At 37.5% G+C, this 23219-nt stretch overlaps 1 protein-coding gene across 1 annotated transcript in view; it reads right to left on the reverse strand.

Annotated features, from left to right (window-relative positions):
* FCHSD2 (FCH and double SH3 domains 2) overlaps positions 1–23219 on the reverse strand; it is a 159453-nt gene that overhangs the window by 55947 nt on the left and 80287 nt on the right. Inside the window, exons 3-7 of the mRNA XM_010576632.1 lie at positions 19060–19136; positions 17440–17584; positions 12675–12808; positions 11254–11308; positions 10712–10840 (exon numbers count right to left, since the gene is read on the reverse strand). Of these exons, the coding sequence (XP_010574934.1) occupies positions 10712–10840; positions 11254–11308; positions 12675–12808; positions 17440–17584; positions 19060–19136 (540 nt within the window). The remainder of the gene's footprint in view (positions 1–10711; positions 10841–11253; positions 11309–12674; positions 12809–17439; positions 17585–19059; positions 19137–23219) is intronic.

Consider the following 23219-nt stretch of genomic DNA (forward strand, 5'->3'; position numbering starts at 1 on the left):
TAGAGTAATTTTGAAATTTTTTGGCTTTCCAGTTATTTTCCTTGTTCTACCACACTGCTTTCAACCTTCATCACTGATTATTTCTCTTTATTCCTTCCCAAGTCACTCCCACTCACTGCACCAACTATACCAGCCTCCTGTTAACTTTCTCATATAAATACATCCATGGCTTCTTCTGCATAAGTCCTATACAGGAAATACCTTTCATGAGCATCTGTAAAATCACACTACATTTTTCGCAATCAACCCTTTTCTAAAGTTATTTCTGTCAATATGCCAAAGAAAAACTCACTGACAAGTCAGATGCATTATCAAGAAATAGTTTTATTATCCCATGAAAAATGATTATTAAGATAATTAAGTTGCCCTGATTTATATATTAGGCTTTGCTATGCTCTGTCTTTACACGATACACTCGCCACCCATGAAGGAATAAACACTTAGCCCCCTGGAAACAAAGAGCCTTTTTGGACCAAATGCTTAAACAAGGAATTGACTTGTGGTTAAAACACGGGGTGAGACAGAGCTGACTGTCATAAGGCAAATGTGACCATCGCTCAGTTTTTCACATGCACAACAGAAATAGTTGTGATTCAGACCCACTCTTTCATCTCGAGTTCGCTTGTAAAGCCTGTGTGATGAGTAACATGATCTTTCAGCAGTGGATCTGAAATTGAAAATATTAGATGCTACCATAGCTAGTGGTGGCAGCACCACTTACCGTTAAGGCCATCTAAACTTCCCTTGCTTGTTATTTTGCCAAAATTGCCACCAGAAGTGGTGGGAAGCCTCTTTTCACTTCCCTGTAAATGTTTACTCACAGTCAGCCAGAATATAAATGCTCGAAAGTGAAGGAGCTAAAGTTCTCCAAAGCAGCACTTAGGTATCAACTGGGAAGTGTGATATATGAGCATTTAAGAGAAAGCCTAAACAAGAGAGCACAATTTTGTATTAATTATTCAACAATTTACGTGGATGCATAATCACACTACAAACAGGGCCTTTAATAAGGAATCAATTTCCCCAAGGTTTTATGTGCACGTATGCACACAGACTGATGTCCCTGGAAGGGAAAATAGCGTGGTATCCCCTATTGTGAAGCCTACAATGAGCATCTTCTGGAACACTCATATCATGTGTTGGGCAACTGCCTCCCTTCACTCATCCTCCATTCATAGGAATGAACATGAGAAAGCAAGGCACATTCATCGACCGTCTGTAAAGGAAAGTTACTGTGCCCATCTGATATTGTAGATAACGCAATCTATGGCTGGCTTAATTGTAATTAGAAAATATTTGTGGCTTGCAGCTCAGAAGAACGGGAAGTGAAACAATAGTTCTTTCACTTACATAAATTCCCTCTACATTTTAAAGGGAGTATTACAGGATCTTAAAAGAATAGCTCGTACTGAATTAATAAAAGAGATTTATAGAAGAAAATGGAAACCTCTCGTGACTTCAAAATTATTTTATCTTAATGCTATTTTTTCATTTAGGACAGAATCTCCATTTTAGAAAAGTAATTCCCTGGGCGCTTCTAAATCATTCTAAGAAGCATAAAACAATAACGTGTACGTAAAATGATGTCTTACAGCGATAGCATTGGTTCTGCTTCTTCTGGAGTCCACAGAAATATGCATTCATGCAAATGTTAACCTCTTATTTATACAGGACACACAGTGGCCAACCATTGCTAGGATAACATTCCTGAGACAAAAGAAGACCTTCAGCTAACACGTCAACTTACTTTTCAAGTCAAACAGAGTCACCAGAGGAAAGAACTGTTTGCTATACACATCATATTAATTTCTGGGCATAAATGAAATTCTTAACTGAAAACCACCAAGTCCTCAATCTTGGGTCATTTTTATAAACACTGCCAGCTTCAGCTGAATCTCATTTGTGCAAGTAATGTTTGGAGTCTGTATTTACATTTGTCTTAAATGATCATTAAAAGTGCTCCATAAAAGTGGTGGATGACTATGCTGAAAACACAAACGTCAACTTGGCTTCACAAAAACTCCCAATAATGCTAATAAGGAAAAAACAGGGTTCATGAAAACATGAATATTCTAGCACTGCTGGCTCATGCAGTTACTCCAGTTAAGGCACCCCCCCCCCCCCCCCCCCGAAACTAGAAGTTAGGAGTTCCCAAGCAGAATCTTCCTAACAGAAAATGTTATTTCATGAAATCATAGAATAATTTAGGTTGAAAGGAAGATATTGGTCCAACCTCTGCTCAGAGCAGGGCCAAATAGATCAGGTTGTTCAAGGCTGTGTCCAGTCAAGTTCTGAATGTCTCCAAGGTGTGACATTCCTACCCTCCCCGAGCCCCTGTTTCTGTTTGACCACCTTCATGGTAAAACTTTTCCTTATATTTAATCAGAATTTCCTGGTTTCAATTTGTCCACCTCCCATCATGCCATCACCTTCAAAAAAATAAGCCTGGTTCAGTCTTCTCCATACGTTCCCCTCTAGGTAGTTGTAGGTCATTAAGACTGTTAATAGATCCCCTTCTTAGGCTGAGCAAACTCAGTTTTCCCAGCGTCTCCTTCTTCGTCATGTGCCCCAGGTACAATACGCTCACTCTTGGTGTTCCCTTGCAATGAATGGCTCAGCCACTACTCATGTTAATCCTCATGACTGCCAGCTCATTCCTCAGAAGCAAGACAGATCTCTTCCTCTATCAGAACCCTTAAAGACAGTGCTTAAAAACAGGCAAGGATGTGAAAACAGTACACATAACCTGTAATTTAAAAACCTGATGTCTCGAATTAAAAAAGCAATGCTGTAACATGTCTCTGTATCATCACCCATGCATAAGTAAAGATCTGCTCCAGGGAAATTACGTAACATGAAGTTTCTATTTAAACCTGCCAAATCACCACAAGAACTCTGATCAAGAGCAAGAGCCAAATTATACAACTGCACTTCCTCATGTCAAGCAAACTGGAAAGTACAGAAAAAAACAGAAAAGATGACTGATACTTACAACAATATAAAAAACCTTACTGAAACCACAAGGACAAAAAAAAAAGCAAAGCGCACTAGCTTTTGACACTATTCCTCTAACAGTCCTCAAACACCAAAGACCACACAAGGTATGATATGAAATAAATTTTTTTAAAAAGCAGAAAGCTTTATTCAGAAATGCCTGCTGCTACTGCTTGCTACCTTATTCAGAGTTTTTCATTGTTCACAAAAAATGCATCACTATCTGTAAACAGTTCCCCAACATTAAGATCACACTCGATTGCCAATTGTTTAGTGGGGTTTCTTTCTTTCTTTCTTTTTTTTTTAAATTACACCCTAAGATACCATTCAGGATCCTTAAAGAGTGTTTAGCTACAAAGGTGACTGTATGTTTGGCATCAACCATGAAGCTCTGCTGATGACCTAGCTCTGTAAAATACCTTTGAAATCTTAAGGCAGATTTTCTTTAAAGGTTTCAACTTTGAAATACAAGCATTAACAGGGAAACCCTTGAGAGCAACAGATTTTGAAAACATACCAGAGAAACAAAATAAAATACATTATTAAAATATCTTACACATTGTGTCAAAGACCTTGGTTTGTGTGAAACTCAAACGAGACAGTCCTGAGCCCCATGACTCATATGCACACATGTGCACCCACCTGCCACAGGCTGCAATGGAATAAGCTGCTGAGTTGTCATCTATAAAAGTCTAGACTTTGAAATCAGTTTAAGTTTTAGTTCTCTCTTTCTACTAAAAATAATCCAAGAATTCTTTTAAAATGTTCATGACGCCTCCTTTTTTTTAGATCAACATTTCCTCGTTATAAGTTGCTTTATAAAGTAATTTTCTGAGGTGGTTCATGAGAGGAACTTACAGAGGAGTTAAGAGCAGAGCAGTAAAAAATGAAATGCAGTAACAATAAAGTTTCTAAAAAGACAAGTATCAAACCAGCCCTGAATTTACTTCAACCATCGTCTTATACTTCCTTCCGACCTCAGTTTAAACTTCCGCAGAAGCCTGAGCACCAGGCAGGCAACTTAGGCTTAAAAGGGTTTGCAGACTGTATCTTAGCAATCAGGTGATGCCAACTGTTCCTAAGCAGCTTGTGAGGAAACTGGCAAAGAATAAAACATTACAATGTTTTAGTCTATGCTTTTTTTTTTTAATTTAAATTTGACTACAGAGATTGAAATGCAGAGCTCAGGTTTATGTCACAACTTTGTTACACCCAGATGTAAATTCTGGACAAAAAGGACAGGTACAGAAAAAGGCAATAGGATTCATATTTTTCCTAAAGAGAGATCTGGAATGGTTTTGGTTCTCATTTACTGATGTAACCGATAAACTAGGATGGCACTGTAAAAGTAATTCTCAATTCTTTTAAAAATGCTGGAAGCATTTTGTATTTTCTTTCTGAGCATCTCTGTTTTGTTTGTGATGGCTTTCACAGTGACAAACACAGCAGAGTGAATCATTTTTTCTTCTTTGCATAAAAATATTTCAGACTAAAGTAACATATTCTAAAGTACCAAAAATTATCAGAAGCTGTATGTGACCAGAAATCTTGCTAATGAAAATGTCGATTTGTTGCCTGGTACAGAAAACTAAGTAAGGCCACGACATACATATGTGATTCATTTGTCACAGGACAGTACAACAGCAGTATTTCTGAGTCAGGTACAGGGAACAAAAACAATGCTGGCTTCCTCTGAACACAGACTAGCCCAAGGTGTCTCCAGACCAACACACGTTTTGCTTTCCCAACAATAGTTTTGCAAATACCTTGTGCCAGTATAAAGCAACACTGTTACTGCAAAAATATCACTACCCCTCCTTTCTCTTAACAATAGTATGAACTTTTATTGGATTTTATTGCTTATAAAACTACTTGTGAACATGCTATTGTCTAGACTGTCGGCAAGCCAAGGTATGCATTAACGTTACCCGTCTGCGTTCAGTTCAACTTGTACAGGATGCAACGACCAACCTTTGATGTACGCATCCTATAATAAACTTCAGTGTTTTGCCCTCTTCACTAAGTAGGAGTCAAGGGACATGTGTAGCAAAGAGTTCTTGACAGCTGGGTACTATAAAACTGAAGGCATAATTATAGAATTACAACTTGGTTAAACGCGCACAAAAGCCTTTAAGAAAAGTCACAGAAATTGCCACTTTTGGATCAAATGTCATTAAAAAAGACATTTTCTTTAATTTTTAGCAAATTAAAACCAAAGGCAATTTAATACAAGAAGAAAACAGATAGAAACAGACAGCCAAATCAGCTTATTTATTTTAATTCACAATATATCAATGTATACAAGTTGATGTCCAAGTTAGTAAAGTTTCAAGTTTTCTAGGAAAGTGAGCACTGTTTGCACACGCAGATGGTCCAAAGTGATGGTTTCAGAGTGCCACACTACAACTCAAACCCAAAGCCAGCAGCAGGCAGCATTTCATGGCCAGACACTGGCTGCGTTCCAGCCAAGCCAACCCCAGCTTCAAACAAGCCAGAGGCTGATGATTCTCTCACCAACAAAACCCACACAGTACAAATCTCATTCTGGAAACAATAACTCAACTAAAACTAAAACCTACAAAGAAATTGTTTGTGATGGACGCAAACAGAAACAGTATCTGAAATATTTGTAAATAAGCACGCGCTTTACTTTCTTACGGAGTAATATAGCCAAGTATCAGCTGAAATGTCTTCACAGATTTTCCCATTTCTAAAGTTTTTACCATCTTTGGGTAACGTAACTAGAAGAACACGGAAATCTTCAACTCTTTAGTGAAATCCATACTGATGCACTCCAAAGGAGCAGTATCAAGCAGCCATCATTTTATACTTAAATGCCATTTAAAACAACTGTTCTAGACAAAGGATATATAAGATCTGTCTTTAAAAACAGAACAAAATTACTCCCCCCCCCCCCCAACTTTCAATGTGATTTCTAATGGCTCTGTTGTAAAACTGATCTTCAGTTAAGGAGTAGGGAGATTTTGAAGGCAGGGGAGGTGGGGTAGTTTGTTTTTCAAATCTGAAGGTTACTATATTAAACAAGTAACATTCTGAAGTATTATTTAGATAAAGGATTTATCTACAGGTTACTGAATAACTCAAAAACCAGCCTGCAAATAATTGAAAATGTACATATCTGCCACATACAAAAATAGCTGCCCCGATGAAAAGGTGAAGTCATAAACCTGATTTCAAAAAAAAAACCGAATGAAACTGGTACTACAGTCATATCTCACTGTATAGATGGTGTGGGTTACAGGAATCTCACCTGGTCTACAGAGTGGAGATAATCACCAATTTGCAGAAGTCATCCTGAAAGAGTAGACACTAAATAACTGAATAAGCCCTATGATCTTTGAGCTGCTACTGATTCCACTCAACAATGCCAACTTGTTCCCTACAGAAGTCAGTCTTTCAGTTTACTTTTAAATGGGGCAGCTGGTACGAGAAGTGAATTTTTCAGGAATGGTTAGCTCTGTCTTGGAAAGTCTTGGGCAAGAGAGAACCAAGAAAAGAAGCTGAGTATCTGCAAGAAGGCAGTAACTTCAAAGGTGCTGCAAGACAGACAAAAGCTGAACAGTTTAAGGAGAAACCTGATGTGATTTAGAAAGGTGGACAGCCCTGCAGAGTCCAAACAGAAGAAGGTGTATCAGCTCAATGACAGCTGAATGGAGAAATACTTACAGATACCAAGGTGGCCACTACTACAGGAATACCTAAGGACTTTCTAATATTAAGATGCATTTTTAGAATGTTAAGCTTAACATATAAATGAACATGTTTAGTTTGGACACTACAACTGTATTATAGCATGTAACATATATGGGGTCACACAGCCACTCAATCTACTAAAAAAAGAACTGTGCTGCCTAGAAAGGGGTTTAATACCCTTTCAAAATACCTCCTTTCCTAGTGATGTTACCTAGAGGAAGGATTAGAAACATTTAATAGACAATGTCTCCATTTCTTTATCCTTCAATCCATTTTCCAGTTCTAGTATCTCTTTCATAAATGGTAATGGCTATTCACAATTCTTTATTCTGTAGGCAGCAATTTTCTCCCCAGCTGACTGCTTTTCTCTTTTTAACATTAATTTTATGTGCTATTTTCTTGCCTGGTCAACCAAAATTGTCAAGATCTTACTCCATCTCTTGGTCATAAGCTTTACATTTGCTTATATTGAATGATTCTTCACCTTCAAATCACCACCTCTCTCTTCAGTTCCTTCTCCATATTGTTTAATGTTAAATCATTACGCTAAATAAAATAATGATTTTGTCAGTATGTTAAACAGCATGGTTCCCACACGCATTTCAGGAGGAGGAGATAGGTAAGAGAGAAACCAGGACCTTGCTAGCAAATCTCTTTCCCTTATAGTTCTTAAATATTTACTTTAATCCCACATCTTCTGTATCTCTTCATCAGTTATTAATCTATGAGAAAACCCTCACCGCCCTACCTGTAACAACGTTATTCTTTTACGTAAGCAGAGACTGACTGGGAAGTTTGTTGAGAGCTCCCGGCAAATGCGAGACATTAAATCAGATGAATCACCCTTATCCCCAGGCTTACTGACTCCTTCAAGATCTCTTTTTGAAGGATGCTTTCCCTCTTCAAAAAAGCAAGTTGATTGTTCCCACCGTATCATATCTATCTGTGTGTGAACTGACTCCATTCATCACTGCACTTGTTTTATTAGCCTGCCTGGTAGGGAAGTCGGATTTCTTAATCTATAATTCACAGGGCCCCTCCTGGAGCCCTTTTCAAAGGCTGGGACAAACTTGTTGCTTTCTGTTGGCACTGAGGCGGGTTTTAGCACTACTGTTGTTTATATTTAAGCAGTTTCACATTTGAATTTACATTAGAGCTCTTGGATGAATGCAGTTGGAGCCCAGTGATACACTACATTTGATTTTCCTGAGGATTTTGCCCCCGTCTGCTAAAATGCATTCAGTAGCCATTTCAGTTTGAGACTTTGCCTTTGACTTATTCTCTCCCTTGCTCCAAAGAATGACCCTGTCGCAAGAACATGTGGGTGTGCTCCCACATATTTTCTGCTCATGAACAACAGTGCAAAAACCCCAAATTTACAGTTCTTCATTAAGAACACAGTTGTTTACTAGATGAGGAGATTCAACTGCTATAAATATCTCAGAAAGATGCCGAAAAAAAACCCTGAATGTTACCCTTTGCTTCCAAAGTAATTTGGCTCGATGAAAGTACTTGCAACTTAAGTTTTCAGTAAACCACAATTATTTATATAGAAGAATAGGTTGCACAGAGAGGTTTCCTTATCAAAAAAAAGGTTCACCTTGAAAAAAGCTTCAAAACAAGTTCTGCAAAAGAAAGGACCGGATAATAGGGAGCCCAATAACTGGGTAAAGAAACCACCCTAGATCAGCAACAACTTTAGCAACTGGAGCCCGTGCGCATAGAACATCTATGGACAACGGCACACATGCACAGGAATGGCACCAGCAGGACTTGGGTTTCCATTGCTGTATTTTTCAGTCTTTCAAAAATGATTCAACGGTTTTTAGTTTGATTTTTTTATGGCAACTTATAAAAACACCACATTCCTGGGGTATCTGCAGGTTTCTAACACCACAGTACAGAAAGCCCACACCATCCAAAACACATAAACGTTTATGGAAACTCAAAGAGATGAAGGTCCTGCCTAGCTCACTATGTGCTTAGTTTGTCATACATGCAAAATGTAGCCAGACATACAGAGGAAACAAGAATCCCTTTGCAGGGATTATGTTACAACGCCCTGAGACGAGAGCAGCCATAACCCACCAGAGCCAGTCATAATTTTACCTGGGCTATCTACTGTTGTGTTTTTTTGTTTTTTTTTTTTAAATTATTATTTCAAATGTCCTTTTTGGTTGTTTTGTTGTGAACATATGAAATTCACTCTGGCATTACTTCCAAGTAAGAGTGTTAACTGATGACAGCCAACCATACATGTAAGGATGGAATTATCTTATGTAAGCATCAACTAATAATTTTATCTCCAGTATTATAAGAAAATACTTACTTTATAACCATTACCATGTACCAAACATTTAGTCAGCACAAATATTCATGTTTTACTAATAGAAAAGCACAACCACACACACACGTACATACAGAGCAACGACAGGGTTGCTGCCTCAAGTACGATCAGCCCTGCATGGCCTCTGAGATGCCCAGACCTGATTTAGCCTTCCAGGAAGTCAGATACTAGGCATAGCAATGAATTTATAACATGGGCTGTGACATACTCTAAAAGGCACGCATATATTGCTGGAGGAGTGGTTAACTTAGTCAAGATATAATGGAATTACATAGAAGAATCCCTTGGAGGCCTCCTTCTGTGCTCTCATTTTCTACTTAGGTTACGTGCTTTTCATATCAATATTTTTTTCCCCCAGTATGCAAGAACATGCTGATAATACAGTGATTTGTTATAATACAGTGATAGTTCTTCAATAAAGCAATTTTAAATGCAAATTACAGACTTCTAAGTTGCCATGCCTGATTGCATCACCTGGACATAGTTTGTAGATAGCAAATTTAAATAAACTTTGAAAATGTCAATATATGAAATGCAACTACATAAAGTCTGAATTAGCTTTACATAGCTGATTTTACAGATTTTACCATTTATCTGTAACTACCTAATTCTAAGACACAGGAATAGCATACATTTAAGTAATTCTCGGATGATATTAAAAAAACCCCGAAACTGTGAGCAATCATATTTGAACTTTTTAAGTATATAATTTCCTATGAGTTCAAGTATCTAATCCTAGCTTGACCTGGCAAGCTGCCTCATGTGAGAACAGCAATGTGATTCGCTGTTCTCTAAAATTCATAGTTTGAAGCCAAGATATTTAGTGATTATATTTTCATTAATCATACCATGAACAATTGTTCTGATCAGATAACTGGATACAAAAAAAAGGATTATGGGATATGCTGCTGAAAAACTACAAAATTTCCAGCTTACTTAAGGTCAACTACAATAGGAAAATACAGGTCTAAGTTTTACAAACTTGATTCCTTTATGCAAGTGAGTTTTTCAGAAAAAAAGTGAATTAAAAAGTAAAGGTGACTGCTTAGCTTTGGGGCTTGGTAATTGGTACCAAGTATCCCACACACTATTGCAGAATCTATTATTACTACACTGCGCTCTCATCTATTGGAGCATGTTGGAAAAGTCAACATCGCTGTTGCAAAGCAACCCAAGATTTTGTACTTCACTGTGTGTACTCCCTGGACTGCAGGGGGACAGCCTGCCTCACCAGGGTCTTCACCACGGGCTGCAGGGGAATCTTCGCTCTGGCGCCTGGAGCATCTCCTCCCCCTCCTTCTGCACTGAACTTGGTGTCCGCAGGCTTATTTCTCTTACATGTTCTCACTCCTCTCTCTGGCGGCTGTTTTCCGCACTGTCCCAACTTTTTTTCCTTCTTAAAAATGTTATCACAGAGGCGTTACCACTATCACTGATTGGCTCGGCCTTGGCCGGCGGCGGGTCCATCTTAGAGCCGGCTGGTATGCGCTCGCTCTCTCTCGAACACAGGGGAAGCTTCCAGCAACTTCTTACAGGAGCCACCCCTGTAACCCCCCCCGCTACCAAAACCTTGCCACATAAAACCAATACATTCACTCATTTTGCTTTCCAGATTTTCATACTTCCCAACTCCCGTAAATAAATTAGCTTCCTTACCTTCATAATGTTTACTAAGTCTGTTTGATAATAGCGATCTTGGTGTGCATTAGCAGCTGCTAAAGTGAGAAGATAATCATTCCTTGCATGGATAGCCTTGGAATTACACTCGGATCGTCGTGCTTTTAACTACAACAAGAAATGGAAGTTAAAAGAGAGGTACTAATGAGAAGTTAAATGACCAAACATGTATAAATAGTAAATTAATATGCATATGTATGTATTAATATAGTCAAAACTTTAAGGGATTAATAGCTTAACAGTTTTGTTAACAGTAAGGGGATTTCTAATGTATTTTTCTCTCATGCAGTTGTAATTTCACATGCGGTCTTCAAAGAACACTTATAACTTTATTAGAAAAAATCTCCTTGTAAACTTGGTTATATGTAATTCTGCACACTGACTGCTGAGAGAGTGCTCTTATCTCATCGCTGATTCTAACAATATACCTTCCAAAATGTCAGTCATCTCTAGATTCCAGACAACTTCAGTCATATGCCTCATGAAATTAGCACCAAAATTTAAGTTCTTCTTAGACTCACCTTTACGCTTGCCTTCTGCAAGCTTATTCTTGACTGAAAAAGACTAAGTTTGGACCTGAAACAGAAATTAACAGAAGATATTACTGTCTTACACCATTTCTATAAAAGTACAGGATAGACAGTCCACTGCACTTCACTTCTGCAAAATTTTCATTTAAATAACTGTTTATGCCTAAATTTTTATTTGTATAGTTTTAAGTAAAGCTTAAGGATAGAGGAAAATATTACAAACTATCCTCTGCTGCATCAATAGTATCTTCATTGTATGTTCTGAAATCTTTTGCACACCTTACCCTGATTTTGGAACAAAATTTAAATACATTGTGAAAGAGGAATTGGGTGGCGGCTGCAACTCAAGTCATTTTGGTGTTTGATGGATTTTAAGTTAGCTCAAAGTGCTATAAATTTGAACTACTGGTCATCTGAAGGGATATTAATGCAAAACCATTAGCAATTATATTCCAGGAAGCTAGAAGAGTACCCACATACAGACACATATTTTTAAAAGCATAATTGGTTTGATTTTCACATTTGGATTCATGAAAAAGAATTAGAGAACTACTCAGCTATTTGAAACATGGTGGTTTAAAAAGTAAGTAAGAAAGCAAAATCAAGTAAATAGCTATTTTAATCTGCCCAATACTGCAGCATGAATCTGTCCCCAAATTCTCAAGCTCAAGGTTTTGATTGTTTTGTTTGTTTCTTTGTTTTTTTTTACTTTCTTCAGGTATTACAGGTAATCTTGATAAAGTTCTTCTTTTCATCATCCAGCCCCCATAAAGTGAAAGAGAGAAAAATTCTCTAATGAAACCGTAATTTCTTTTCATTCCCTGAGAACGATTCTGAGTAATTTCTAAAAATAAAATAAATAAATAAATTTGCAAAAAAGGGTCAGGCAAATTCCCACAAGACAGGCCAAACTCCAAACTGAAAACATGTGAGTTACTTCTTTCCTGAAAAGAAGGAAATCAACCTCTTTAGGATGTCAAGGAGCATAAAAACCTAAAGCTTCAGAAATTTATCTTCAAAAATGGAAAATAGTGTCCCATCCCCTCTCCCCCTCCAAATGGACTGATACCAAATTTGAGATCTGTGGAGAGAAAAGGAAGTAAGCAGCCTTTAATATCAAAAAGAGTGCCAGCTCACATACTGTCCTTTGAAAATGTCAATTTAAAGCAGTTAGTTTAAACTCCTTCCTAAAGAAACCAGCCCAAGTAAGTTATGCGTTACTATCAGGGTAGTAGCATGCTTGAAATGGTTACAAAAACGTATATATGCAAAAAGAAAAAAAAATTGGTACAAGCTCATTGAAAGCAATTATCTTTCTTCCAACATAATATCAAGTATAAAAAAATAATACAAGTACAAGTCTGCTTTATAAGCATGCAATTATTTATACATATGCTATTATAAAAACATACTTGGCCTCAATATCAGCTTTCTCCCGCACTGCTTGAGCCATCTGTTCAGTCTCAAAATATTTCTTTTTGCCTTTAGCTAAATCTTTTACTGTCTCTTGTAATTCAGCTTGGATCCTTGTCAACTGGTCCACGCACTAAAAAAAAGCATTCAGGAAACAAAACATTAATTTTTTTTGCATCCAAATAATACTATCATCATAATTTTACTACATTTATTTATTACATTTTACATGGAACAACATGGTCTCCAAGTCACTCTTGGTCAATTATTCATGCCTTTCTTTTAAAGCTGATCAGAACATAAAATCGTATTTCTTTCTTTCTTTCTACTGCTGTTTATTCAAATTCAACGATAACTTGCAAATTAAACATAAAAGTTCTGAAAGCTTTGGATGAGGTAATTAGTTGAAATAATTGGAATACAATTGGGAAAAATCCAAAGGCAATCTACTGGAGGTGATACAAAAAATAATTAATCTTTCCTTCTCTAAAATTTACAACATAAGAGAAAAGCTTCCATGTAAAACACAACAACACAACAGCAACAAGAACCATTTGATAAACATTATTTTAAGAGCTCATTTTTCTTAAACTATTTCGAGAGCTTTTCAACAAATAGGGTTATATCAGAAAGCAGTGTCATTCACAAAGAAAACTTAGAGGCTTAATATGTATAGCAAGCTAGTCAAGGAGTGAAAATAATTCCATCCATTTTCCATATGACCCAACCAGTGTTACGACATACATTTTAATGTCAAAAAATAATATTCAAAAGAATAGCAGAAAAATTACTGTACTGGTTTTGGCTGGGAGAGTATGAATTTTCTGCATAGTAGCTGGTACGGTGCTATGTTTTGGATTTGTGTCTAAAACTGTGTTAATAACACAGGGATATTTTAGCTGTCGCTGAGCAGTGCTTACACAGTGGCAAGGTCTCTTCTGTTTCTCATGCTGCCCTGCCAGCAAGTAGGCTGGGGGTGCACAAGAGGGTGGGAGGGGACACAGTGGGGACAGCTGACCCCCACTGACCAAAGGGTATCCCATACCATACAACGTCGTGCTCAGCAATAAAAGCCGGGGGAAGAAGGAGGAAGGAGGGGACATTCGGAGTTTGGATATCTGTCCTCCCAAGTCACTGTTATGCCTGATGGAGCCCTGCTTCCCTGGAGCTGGCTGAACACCGGCCTGCCAGTGGGAATGACTGAATGAATTCCTTATTTTGCTCTACCTAATAAACTGTCTTTATCTCAACCCACAAGTTTTCACACCTGTACCCTTCCAATTCTCTCCCCCATCCTGCCAGAGAAGAGTGAGCGAGCGGCTGCTTGGGCTGCACTGCTGACTGTAGTTAACCCACAATTACCAAAATGTTCAGCAATTCTTCAAACATCCTATCAGCTTCAAAAAAAATTTCTGGGAAAGGATCTATGTTAAACAGAAAGAATCTACTTAACAAACCAAATGTGAATTATCAATATTTAGAATTATACTATCTTTAAAAAGAGATTTGTAAAGATTTTCGTTTACCCAAACTAGCTTAAGTACATATAAGAGTGATAGTTCAATGCATTTATATTTAATTATAGATATTACAGACTAGATGTGGTCAACGAAGGCTCCAGGCAGAGCCTCAAGCTAGCTTAAGGAAACCAGTTTGCCTTTCAATTTGCCTTTCTGTCCTTCAAAGACCAGACCCAAGGTCCCACCTCTTTTCACACCATTATCACATACCCAGCTTCTCCCATTCAAGGTGCCACATGTTGTCCTCTTACTGAACACCCCTCCTAAACACCTAAGGTTTTTCATTCCACTAACTATTAATGCATGTAACCTCTTTTACAAGCACTGCAAGACTAATAAGGTGATGTAATCTAACAACATAACATTAATTTCACAGTATTCAACAACTGTTAAAAGCAATATCCAGCCACCTGCAAAAAAGAAACTTTTTGTTTCAGTCAATAGAAATTGCTCATCTTCCCATCACACAATTCTGCTCTCACTAAAAGTGTCAAATTCCTTTCTGGCTGTTAAGTACGTAAAAATTCATATAAGTTCACACTAAACCCAGTATTTGATGTGGGCAGAGCAATAAAGCAATGGGCTCCGTAAGGTAAGCTTCGCAGTGGGTGGTTTGGGGAGTGGCTGAGGGCAGGATTGGGTTTTTTGAAGACCCCTGAGTGTATGATAGAAAAACGAAAGGTAGAAAAATCTGTATATATTGGACAGCTGACAGAGACCTAAAATCATTTCAAAAGGACTGGGTTTCTGCTACATCAATCGGTATTTTGATCCCTGAAGCCTCCTGCCGGCATCAAAAAATTAAAATATCAAATAACCCTAGTTGTTAACACAATCATTTTAAAAGCATAAAATAATCTTGCTTTGGCATCTCTTAAGAATAAAAAACTGTCAGGAGACTGGATGTTATTTAGGGTTTTTGGGTTGGGTATACACCGGTTGTATGTAAAAAGCTGTTTCAGAGAGCTGGCAGAGATGATTTCTTGATGCAATGCCTCCATGCAGAGCGATTTTATTCTGTTTGCCTTTCAGTCTTCTGATACAGATCCGTGCGAACGTCTGCAGTGGTGGCCACATCATCTTTCCTGAAGATATCTGACGAACGTACACTGCAGCTCTCTGCCTCGTCTTCCAAGGCCAGCGTATGAAACCACACATCACTTACGGGATAAGCTTACAAGGTCTCTGGGGAAAGATAATGGTAGAGGGGGCTCCTGCCCTCTGAACAGCCTTCTCGTCTGTGTCCAAGAGCCGCTGAGTGAGGGCAGGGGATCGGTTTCCTTAAGAGGTCAGACGTGGTCTACAGGAGACACATTTATTACCCCCGCTCCAGAGTCACTTTGCAATTTAGCAATATTTTTCAGCAAATTATGAAGAGGTTTTCTGAAATTGTTCCAGTTTAGTATTAAAATGGGTCATAAAAATGAAGTTTCTATATGCTACCAAGTCACGGAAGTAAAAGTTTACAGAAACATCTGGAAAATAAAGATGACATCTCATCAAGAGCAACTCAATACCTACTGCAACCTTGGAAGGAGACGCTGTTTCTAATAGAAACTCGATTTTAGATGGGCATTCCAGTGTAACATTACAAGTATTTTACTGACTCTGAATTTCAATTTTGATAAGCTTTGTCTGAATGCACCGTATAAAACAATAAATTTGTTGTGGAGGAAAATTAATACCACCAAGTGGATGGTTATTCCACGTTGTAGAAAAAGTGTATCACTGTTAGAATACTTTGAAGCAGAAGTACCTCCCCGATAATTTTAATAACTTGTTCTGCTAATTCAAAAATGCAGGAAAAAAGGAACCTCTATCATTTGTATAAATTTAAGGAAGTGGTCCCCACTTCTACTGCAGACTCCTAAACACTGAACTATCAGCACTTGCAGAAAGATAAAACTGGAGATGATTTACCCAGTAAGGATACTATAAAATTGCTACAGCATTGTCTGGAAAGCTTCACAGAAAAATGAAATTCCACAGAACAATAAAACAACATTAATAAAGTTAGTTTTTCCTCCAGAAAAACAGATTATTACGCACGCTTCTAAGAGCTGTATAATAACTTGTTCAGAAAAGAGAGCTCGTGTTACACTAACATCTATTTAGAAATTTGTAGTCAAATATTTTACAAAATGCTACTCTAGAACATTTAACTAGGTAAGTTACCATTAGTTGTCATCACTGTTTAGCAAACAAAACTGAAATGGTGCATTGTTTGGGTTTTTTTTCTTTTACCTTGAATGGATCATTCAAATTAAATGCAGATGTGATGTTAATAAATGCTCAATAATAATGTACAGAAGAAATATTTATAACTACTAACTAATGCCTGAGAAAGTATCTTCCACGAGCGTTTCTATTTCCCTCCTTATGTTTCATCTAAGGCACACACTGAGCATTTGAAAAGAATCATTCTTGAAAACTTCCAAAAATGTATGTTTGGTGCAGCAGTGACTTTTTGTAAACTATTCTCACTCTTTAAAACAGAATGCTTTCTCCCTGCTCCAGCAAAATCTGCAGAACACAAACACAAAATAATTAAAATATGAAGAGTACTTAGCTTTACATAAATACACATCACTGTACTTTTAAAATGTGCCTTACTGCCTTATGGAAACAGATGGAACCTAGCATTATATTTGAAACGCATTCTGTATTAAGAGGTATGGTAGAGACCTCTTAAGACATAAATGACTTTCAAAGGCAACAACCAATTAAATGAAAGTCAAGCTTACTTTTCTCCTTGAACTACACTATTTTCTCTTCATGGATTAACAAATCAATTATAGAAGCTTTTGGAATACTTACTTGTGATACCTTTACAGGAGGTGGCTGGATAACCTGCATTCTACATCTTGAAGACTGCATAAGTCATTCCTTCAGGTTTAAGATAAGCCTTTTCTTAAAATCAGAACCTATTCTAACAAAACCCACTTGCAATTGTCACTGCAAAACCAATTCAGTGTAATTGCCACAGCATGATGTTAGATTTGCAGAGATAGTTTTGACCAACGGCATATCACATTTAAAAGACTCATTTCCAAGCAACTTTGATTTCAGATAACATAGCTCAGATCTTCAACAAGCTGGCTATTTACTTCTATAACAACATGCATAGGAAGACACTGAAAAGTACAAACGTATTTTAGAAGTGCCCTACCAAAAGATTTCTAATAACCATTTTTTTCTAAATAAAACCAACATAAGTTTAAATAACTTATTAAAGTGCAAATACCTTCTTCAACTGCTGTTCCTTAAAGCACCGTACAGTCCTGGCTGGTTCAGAAATTAAGTTTTTATAGTTCTCACAGATACTGAGTCGGGATTGGGCCACTTGCATCGTGCCTTCTAAAAGTGATTTCCAAACTGAGTACATGCTCCTAAAATAATGAAACACAGAAAGGTTATGGGAAGGAAGAAAGGGAGGCCCGGCAATACACTGAAAATACGGGTTGGTTTACATAATAGCAGCACAATTCTTCAAAGGATTGCTTTTAAAAATAAAGCTAAATCACAGTCCTTCATGCTGATTTGGCAAATACCTGCACTTTTAACAAAAATTTTAACTGAAATTTTACCAAAAGTAAAAATTTGCCTTCCTGTCCCTGCTTAGTGAGTGAATTTTTTGGCAAATATTTTCGGTTGAACCTGTTGCTCCAATGGAACAGACCCTACAGAATCCAGCAGCCAAAGTCAGACAATTTTGATAAGAACATGGATTTTATGATTTTGGGCATCTTGCAATCAAACAAATAGTTCTAGACTGCTAATCAATTTTGCCTCAGCTACCTGTAGTTTCTTCATCATGTGTAACAGGCCAAAGACAACAACTGTAACTGTGTAGTGAGCTTTGCAGGGCCCCAATAATTTACAAAAGCTCAGAAGTGTCCAGGTCAGAAGGACAAGGTGGAGCAGGGAGAGCAGGGGAAGAAGATGACAAAATGTCCCCTGCAGCTGGCAGAAAGGAAAGATTGCTGGAGCTTGCAGAGCCCAAGTACTTGGTGATAAGAAGGGAGGGGCGGCAGGTATTTGGAGAAGACCTCTGGGCACCATGGGTGTATCTGACGGCATGAAAGGTTTGCTGAGTGGGGAGCAAACTGCAGGTAGGAGGGGTCTGTGTGTTATGGGAGCATTTTATATACACTTAAGACTGATAATTCAGTTTATTCCTTCTCAGATACACAAGTGGTATGAAGGTGCTGAAAGTCCAAAACACAAATCTATCAACATTTTTTCCTGTTTGAAGTAAAACTTGTCAGAATACAAAGAACACATTAAAATAAAGTATCTTAAAACTTTTTCAAAATATTTAGGAGGTACTATACAAAGGTAAGAGGCTTTCAGCAACTGAGTCATTTCTGTTTTCATGTTATGATCCACCTTTCATGTTAATGAAACTAAGTTTGTAAACAACTGTTTCTTGCTTTGCGTCCTCTTTGCTGTCAGATGTGATCTGTGATCTTCATGAAGAATGGCCTCCTAAAAAGAAATTTGTTGCTGTCTTTTCCTGTGAAGAAATCCACATGCTTATTACTCTAACCGTAAAGCTATTTACTAAAATATATATTCAGATACAAGCATTAATACCCAAACAGGGTGTACAATTGCAGTTGTTGTCCTGTCTTGCCATTTTGTTTTTCCAATCTTCCTAAATTATTCAAATAATAAATATCTATTTAAGACTAATCCCAGAATTTCAGGGGAAAACAAAGCTTCACTTTTAACTGGCAATGCTCTACAACAAAGAAGAAAAATAACTACCTACAGAAGAGCAGTGTTTCATTGTTGAGTAAAATAATTATACAAATTGAAATTATAAAGACAGCTATTTTGAGATATCCAACTGTTAAATTACCTATAATCACTTCGTTCATCAGCTTTTACTCCAAGCCAGTCCTTCTTTAAGTATTGGCTAGCCAGCTTCTGAATGCTCTGTTAAAAGAAGGAAAAAGAGAAAGTTAAAAATAAGAGGTACCTAAAATAACATTTTTACCCCCGTATCAGACAAATTATAACCTGACATATAAAGAAGCAATCAATCTATAGTATTAGCAAACTACTACATTGCAAGACTTATTTTTACCCCTTTTTATATTTTTGTTTGACTTTAGTTTCTGTTGAGGACAATTAATGAGTTTCATGTTAATATTTTAAATCAGAGGGACTCTAGCTGAGATTGACACATGCACACCTCAGCTCTGAAAGTATTTCTGCATGTGACTAACCCCTGTGAGACCAATAGTACAGAAGATGTTTGAGCAGTGTGTGGCAGAATCAGAAGCAGGAATATTGCAGGAAAAATGTCTCAATTTGTCACAGCTATAAGAATCAAGATTTTTATTTATCTGAATGAGGACATGGGGTTCTGAGAAGCAATGACATATTTGGCCATTTATCAGCCCACACCGAAATGCACAACTTTCATCATTCATGGTTGCACCGTTATCAGTGAATCAAAGAAGCTCTACTGCTCACAGGATCAAGCCTTTGCTCAGAAGATTACAACAGACTAGAGATTGAAAAATGCGGTTCATTTTTAATTATTAATGTTAATTACGCTCTTCAGTCTCCACGTTTCACTTTGCACCATCTTTGAAAATCAATAACAACATCTTCATACTCAAGCTCAGAAAGCAGCAAAACTGAATTTGTAAACAATGCGAGGGAGGGGGAGTCGCTGTAGCAGCAGTCCCTCCTTCGGCTTGTAATCTCATTTAACAGTATATATCACTTATGAATTGAGTACCATCACATGGAAAAGAGGATGTATATTATCCAACTCATGGAGTCGTATGACAGGTTTATGAACGCTGAGCAGCGTTCCCCCTTCTTCAAAAGAGCCATCACCAGAGAGGCACTCTCCAGCTTTTGTATAAAAGTATACTTAGCAAAGAAATGGGAGACCTGGGTTGAAATTCCCTTTCCAGCCAAGAAAAATCAAACCCGCAGATGCTGTCCAGAAGAGTGTATCCTGGGGAAAAGCCTGCATTGAGACTTCTTCGCATCCAACCCACTCAATGAGAGGCACGGTGCAGCATCATTTGTTTACATTTTCCATATTACATTTAAGATGCCATCACCTGCTAGGACAGCCTTTAAGTTCACTTAGAGAAAAATATCAGAACTATCTCAAAAAGCACAACCAGATTTCATTCTTGTCTTACCAGCCCATTTGATGCTAAAATTTACTACCAAGCTTACAATCTGATTGACACTTTCACACAGAAAAATGTTAATTGTTGCTAATACATCATTAGTGGAAAACTTAGGCTCCCTCATATTAAATATATCTATTTCACCTTACAGTCCAACTCCAACTGCTCTGAACCAGTCTGCTGAGCTGGGTACCAGTTTTCAGTGTTAACAATGCTTACAGACAGGTTTATGCTAATAGTCCTTGTGAAGCTAATTTCTTAATGCAAAACTCATTAATAAGTGTCCCAATGTGCTGCTATTTCCCATTCCAAGCTTCCACACCTTCCCAAGTTACCTTCCCCGATTTCCATTGCACTTTTTGCTCAGTTAAAGGTCATTTTCAAATTCCACGTTGGTATTTCATTCTGACATGTTCATGTATACAGTCAGCAATACTGTCCACAGGTAAAGTTATGCCTGTAACCATAAATTCTTGCATTTCCATTGCAGTTTCTTCCATTTTTTAAAAAAATGCATGAATTGCATTAGGTAGCTATTAAAAATTCCAGATAAAAGGAAAAAATAACATTTCCTTTAACTCTGGCAGAGGAATCTGTGATGAGATTTGGAACTTTATTAGGTACTCCCACCTGGTGCTATTTTCATGTTTCCATCCCTTCTGTATCAGACTCTACCTACAAGATCTGCCTGAAGATGCTGAACATTCACAAACACAAAACTAACTATGAAAAAAGCTAACTGGCAGTTAAGGGCAAGCTATGCCAAAATGAACGATGCAAAAAAGTCACAACAGGGATAGATAAAGCCATTTTTGCACACAGAAACCTTATTACTGATGTCAGCAAATCAACTATAAAACTAGCGCGATTATATGAGCTTAGCCATTTATTTCCAAACTGAAGAAGCTCGCCACCAAAATCAATGAAACATCAAAGAGAAGGCTGCAGCTGCATGTCAAAGGTGTCTGATCATTTAGTACCCATTCATGAAAACCGATAAACCAAGTGTTGGCATTTCATACAAAACTGCTGTCGGCAAACGTATAGTTTTTAATTAGACCAGTACAGTAGGTTTGTTTTCTTAAAATTTATGCTGAACGTAACTTTTTTGTATGAGATCCTCCTTGTTCTATTCTCAATAACACTTCTTGTTCTGCTCTACCAAAACAAAGATACCACTGTCGGGCTCAAGCAGGGAAGTCAACTGATTGTTTAACCTTTGGCATCGCCCAACTTCACCCACAGCCTAGGAGCGTGCTTGTTTTTTCCTCAGAGGTGCACATTGATCACGTTTAACAGGCTTGAGATAATTATATTTAAACACAAGAATAAACTTGTAGAGAGGCAAGAACAGAAGTCCATGCAGAATGCTCTCCTGATTTCAATATTGTTTGATGGCACATTTCCTTATTATTTATTTAAAAGTAACTAGAGAATGGAACAGAGCTTCACTGAGTAAAGGCGCTATCAAAAATTACAACATAAATCCCCATCCAAAGTTGAGTGAAATCCATAAAACCTCTTGTTCCTCTCAGTTTCACTGGGCTACAGACAGTCAGAGTGTCGTGACTTAAAATCCTGCTCAGGAGAAGCAATATTGCGAGGTCGGTGTATCTGCATCCCCAGCTGCCGCGTGGCTCACGAGCCCTGTGTCCCAGCATGCTGGGCACCTCCATGTACCATGCAAAGGCACAGGCCTGCCTTCAAAACCTTTGGTATCTGAAAAAACACTAAAACCATTTTTAGTATAAATAAAACCACAATTCACCAAAACTACAAAAACAGTCTGCTCTGAAGGCTGTCAAACAAGAAGGTTTTCTGATTTAATTTTTTCCACTTCATTCTATGGTGTATATCATTGAATTTGAAAAAAGTTCAGTTAATTTTTTTTTAATCATAATGACAATTGACTTCTTTTAAAGTACACTATTTTTAATCAATAATTATTGACATGAAAGGTCAAAAATGCCTGAAATCCCCTGCAAGCACTGTGCAACCTCTGCTCACCCTTTGTCAAAAGAAATGTACTTGGTGACTTCACTTGTGCGTGTTATTAGCAAATTAAGCAGGATTTAGAAATAGCAAATATAAAACAGTGTAAACAGACTGGCTGTCACATAAACCCAATTTTAATTCATCTGAAGAAGATGCATATCCTTCCTCCACATCTCGGTTTTCCCTTCCTCCCCCCATCAAAATGTATGTTATATTTCTATGCTACAAACACATTAATATTACATATTCATGGGTACTTCAACTGTTTGCAAATCTGCCTAACAGATGGATGGATGGAACATAAAATTGTGTCAATCAATCATCCAAGGAATCAACACCTATAAATGAAATTCTGCTGAACAGGAAGGCCATCCAAAAATCAGCACAGTTTCACGTATGCTCACATTCATATTTCCCCATGCTGCAGCTCCTATTTGATGTTCCCTATTACCAGATCTTACCCTCAAGTCTATTTATTGGTATTTTCTAATAAAGCCAGTTGTGACAGATATTGGGGGAGGAAAAAAAATTTAAAAAATGCTGTAATTCTAACAGAAAGTAATTACCATCAGAAAAGGAAAGATGTCCCAAATTAAAAGATCACCGATAGAAAAGTATGCGTCTTTTTAAAAGGTATAGGAATGATGCTTTTCAAAGCAGTCCTAAGAACTTTATCTGTAATAATTGAGAGGTGCTGATGACAGCCAGGTCCCCTAAAACCTATTATTGATTGCAGAAAGCATGGCAGACACTAGCTGATGTAACACTGCATTTTGGAAAATATCTGTCAACCAGACAAATTTAGTGCTCTTTTTCATTTAGGTGGTTTCAGTATCTTGCATCATTTTGATCACTTCTCTTTATC

The sequence above is a fragment of the Haliaeetus leucocephalus genome, unplaced genomic scaffold (assembly GCF_000737465.1).
Source record: "Haliaeetus leucocephalus isolate CR32 unplaced genomic scaffold, Haliaeetus_leucocephalus-4.0 Scaffold536, whole genome shotgun sequence".
In the NCBI taxonomy this organism is placed as follows: Eukaryota; Metazoa; Chordata; class Aves; order Accipitriformes; family Accipitridae; genus Haliaeetus; species Haliaeetus leucocephalus.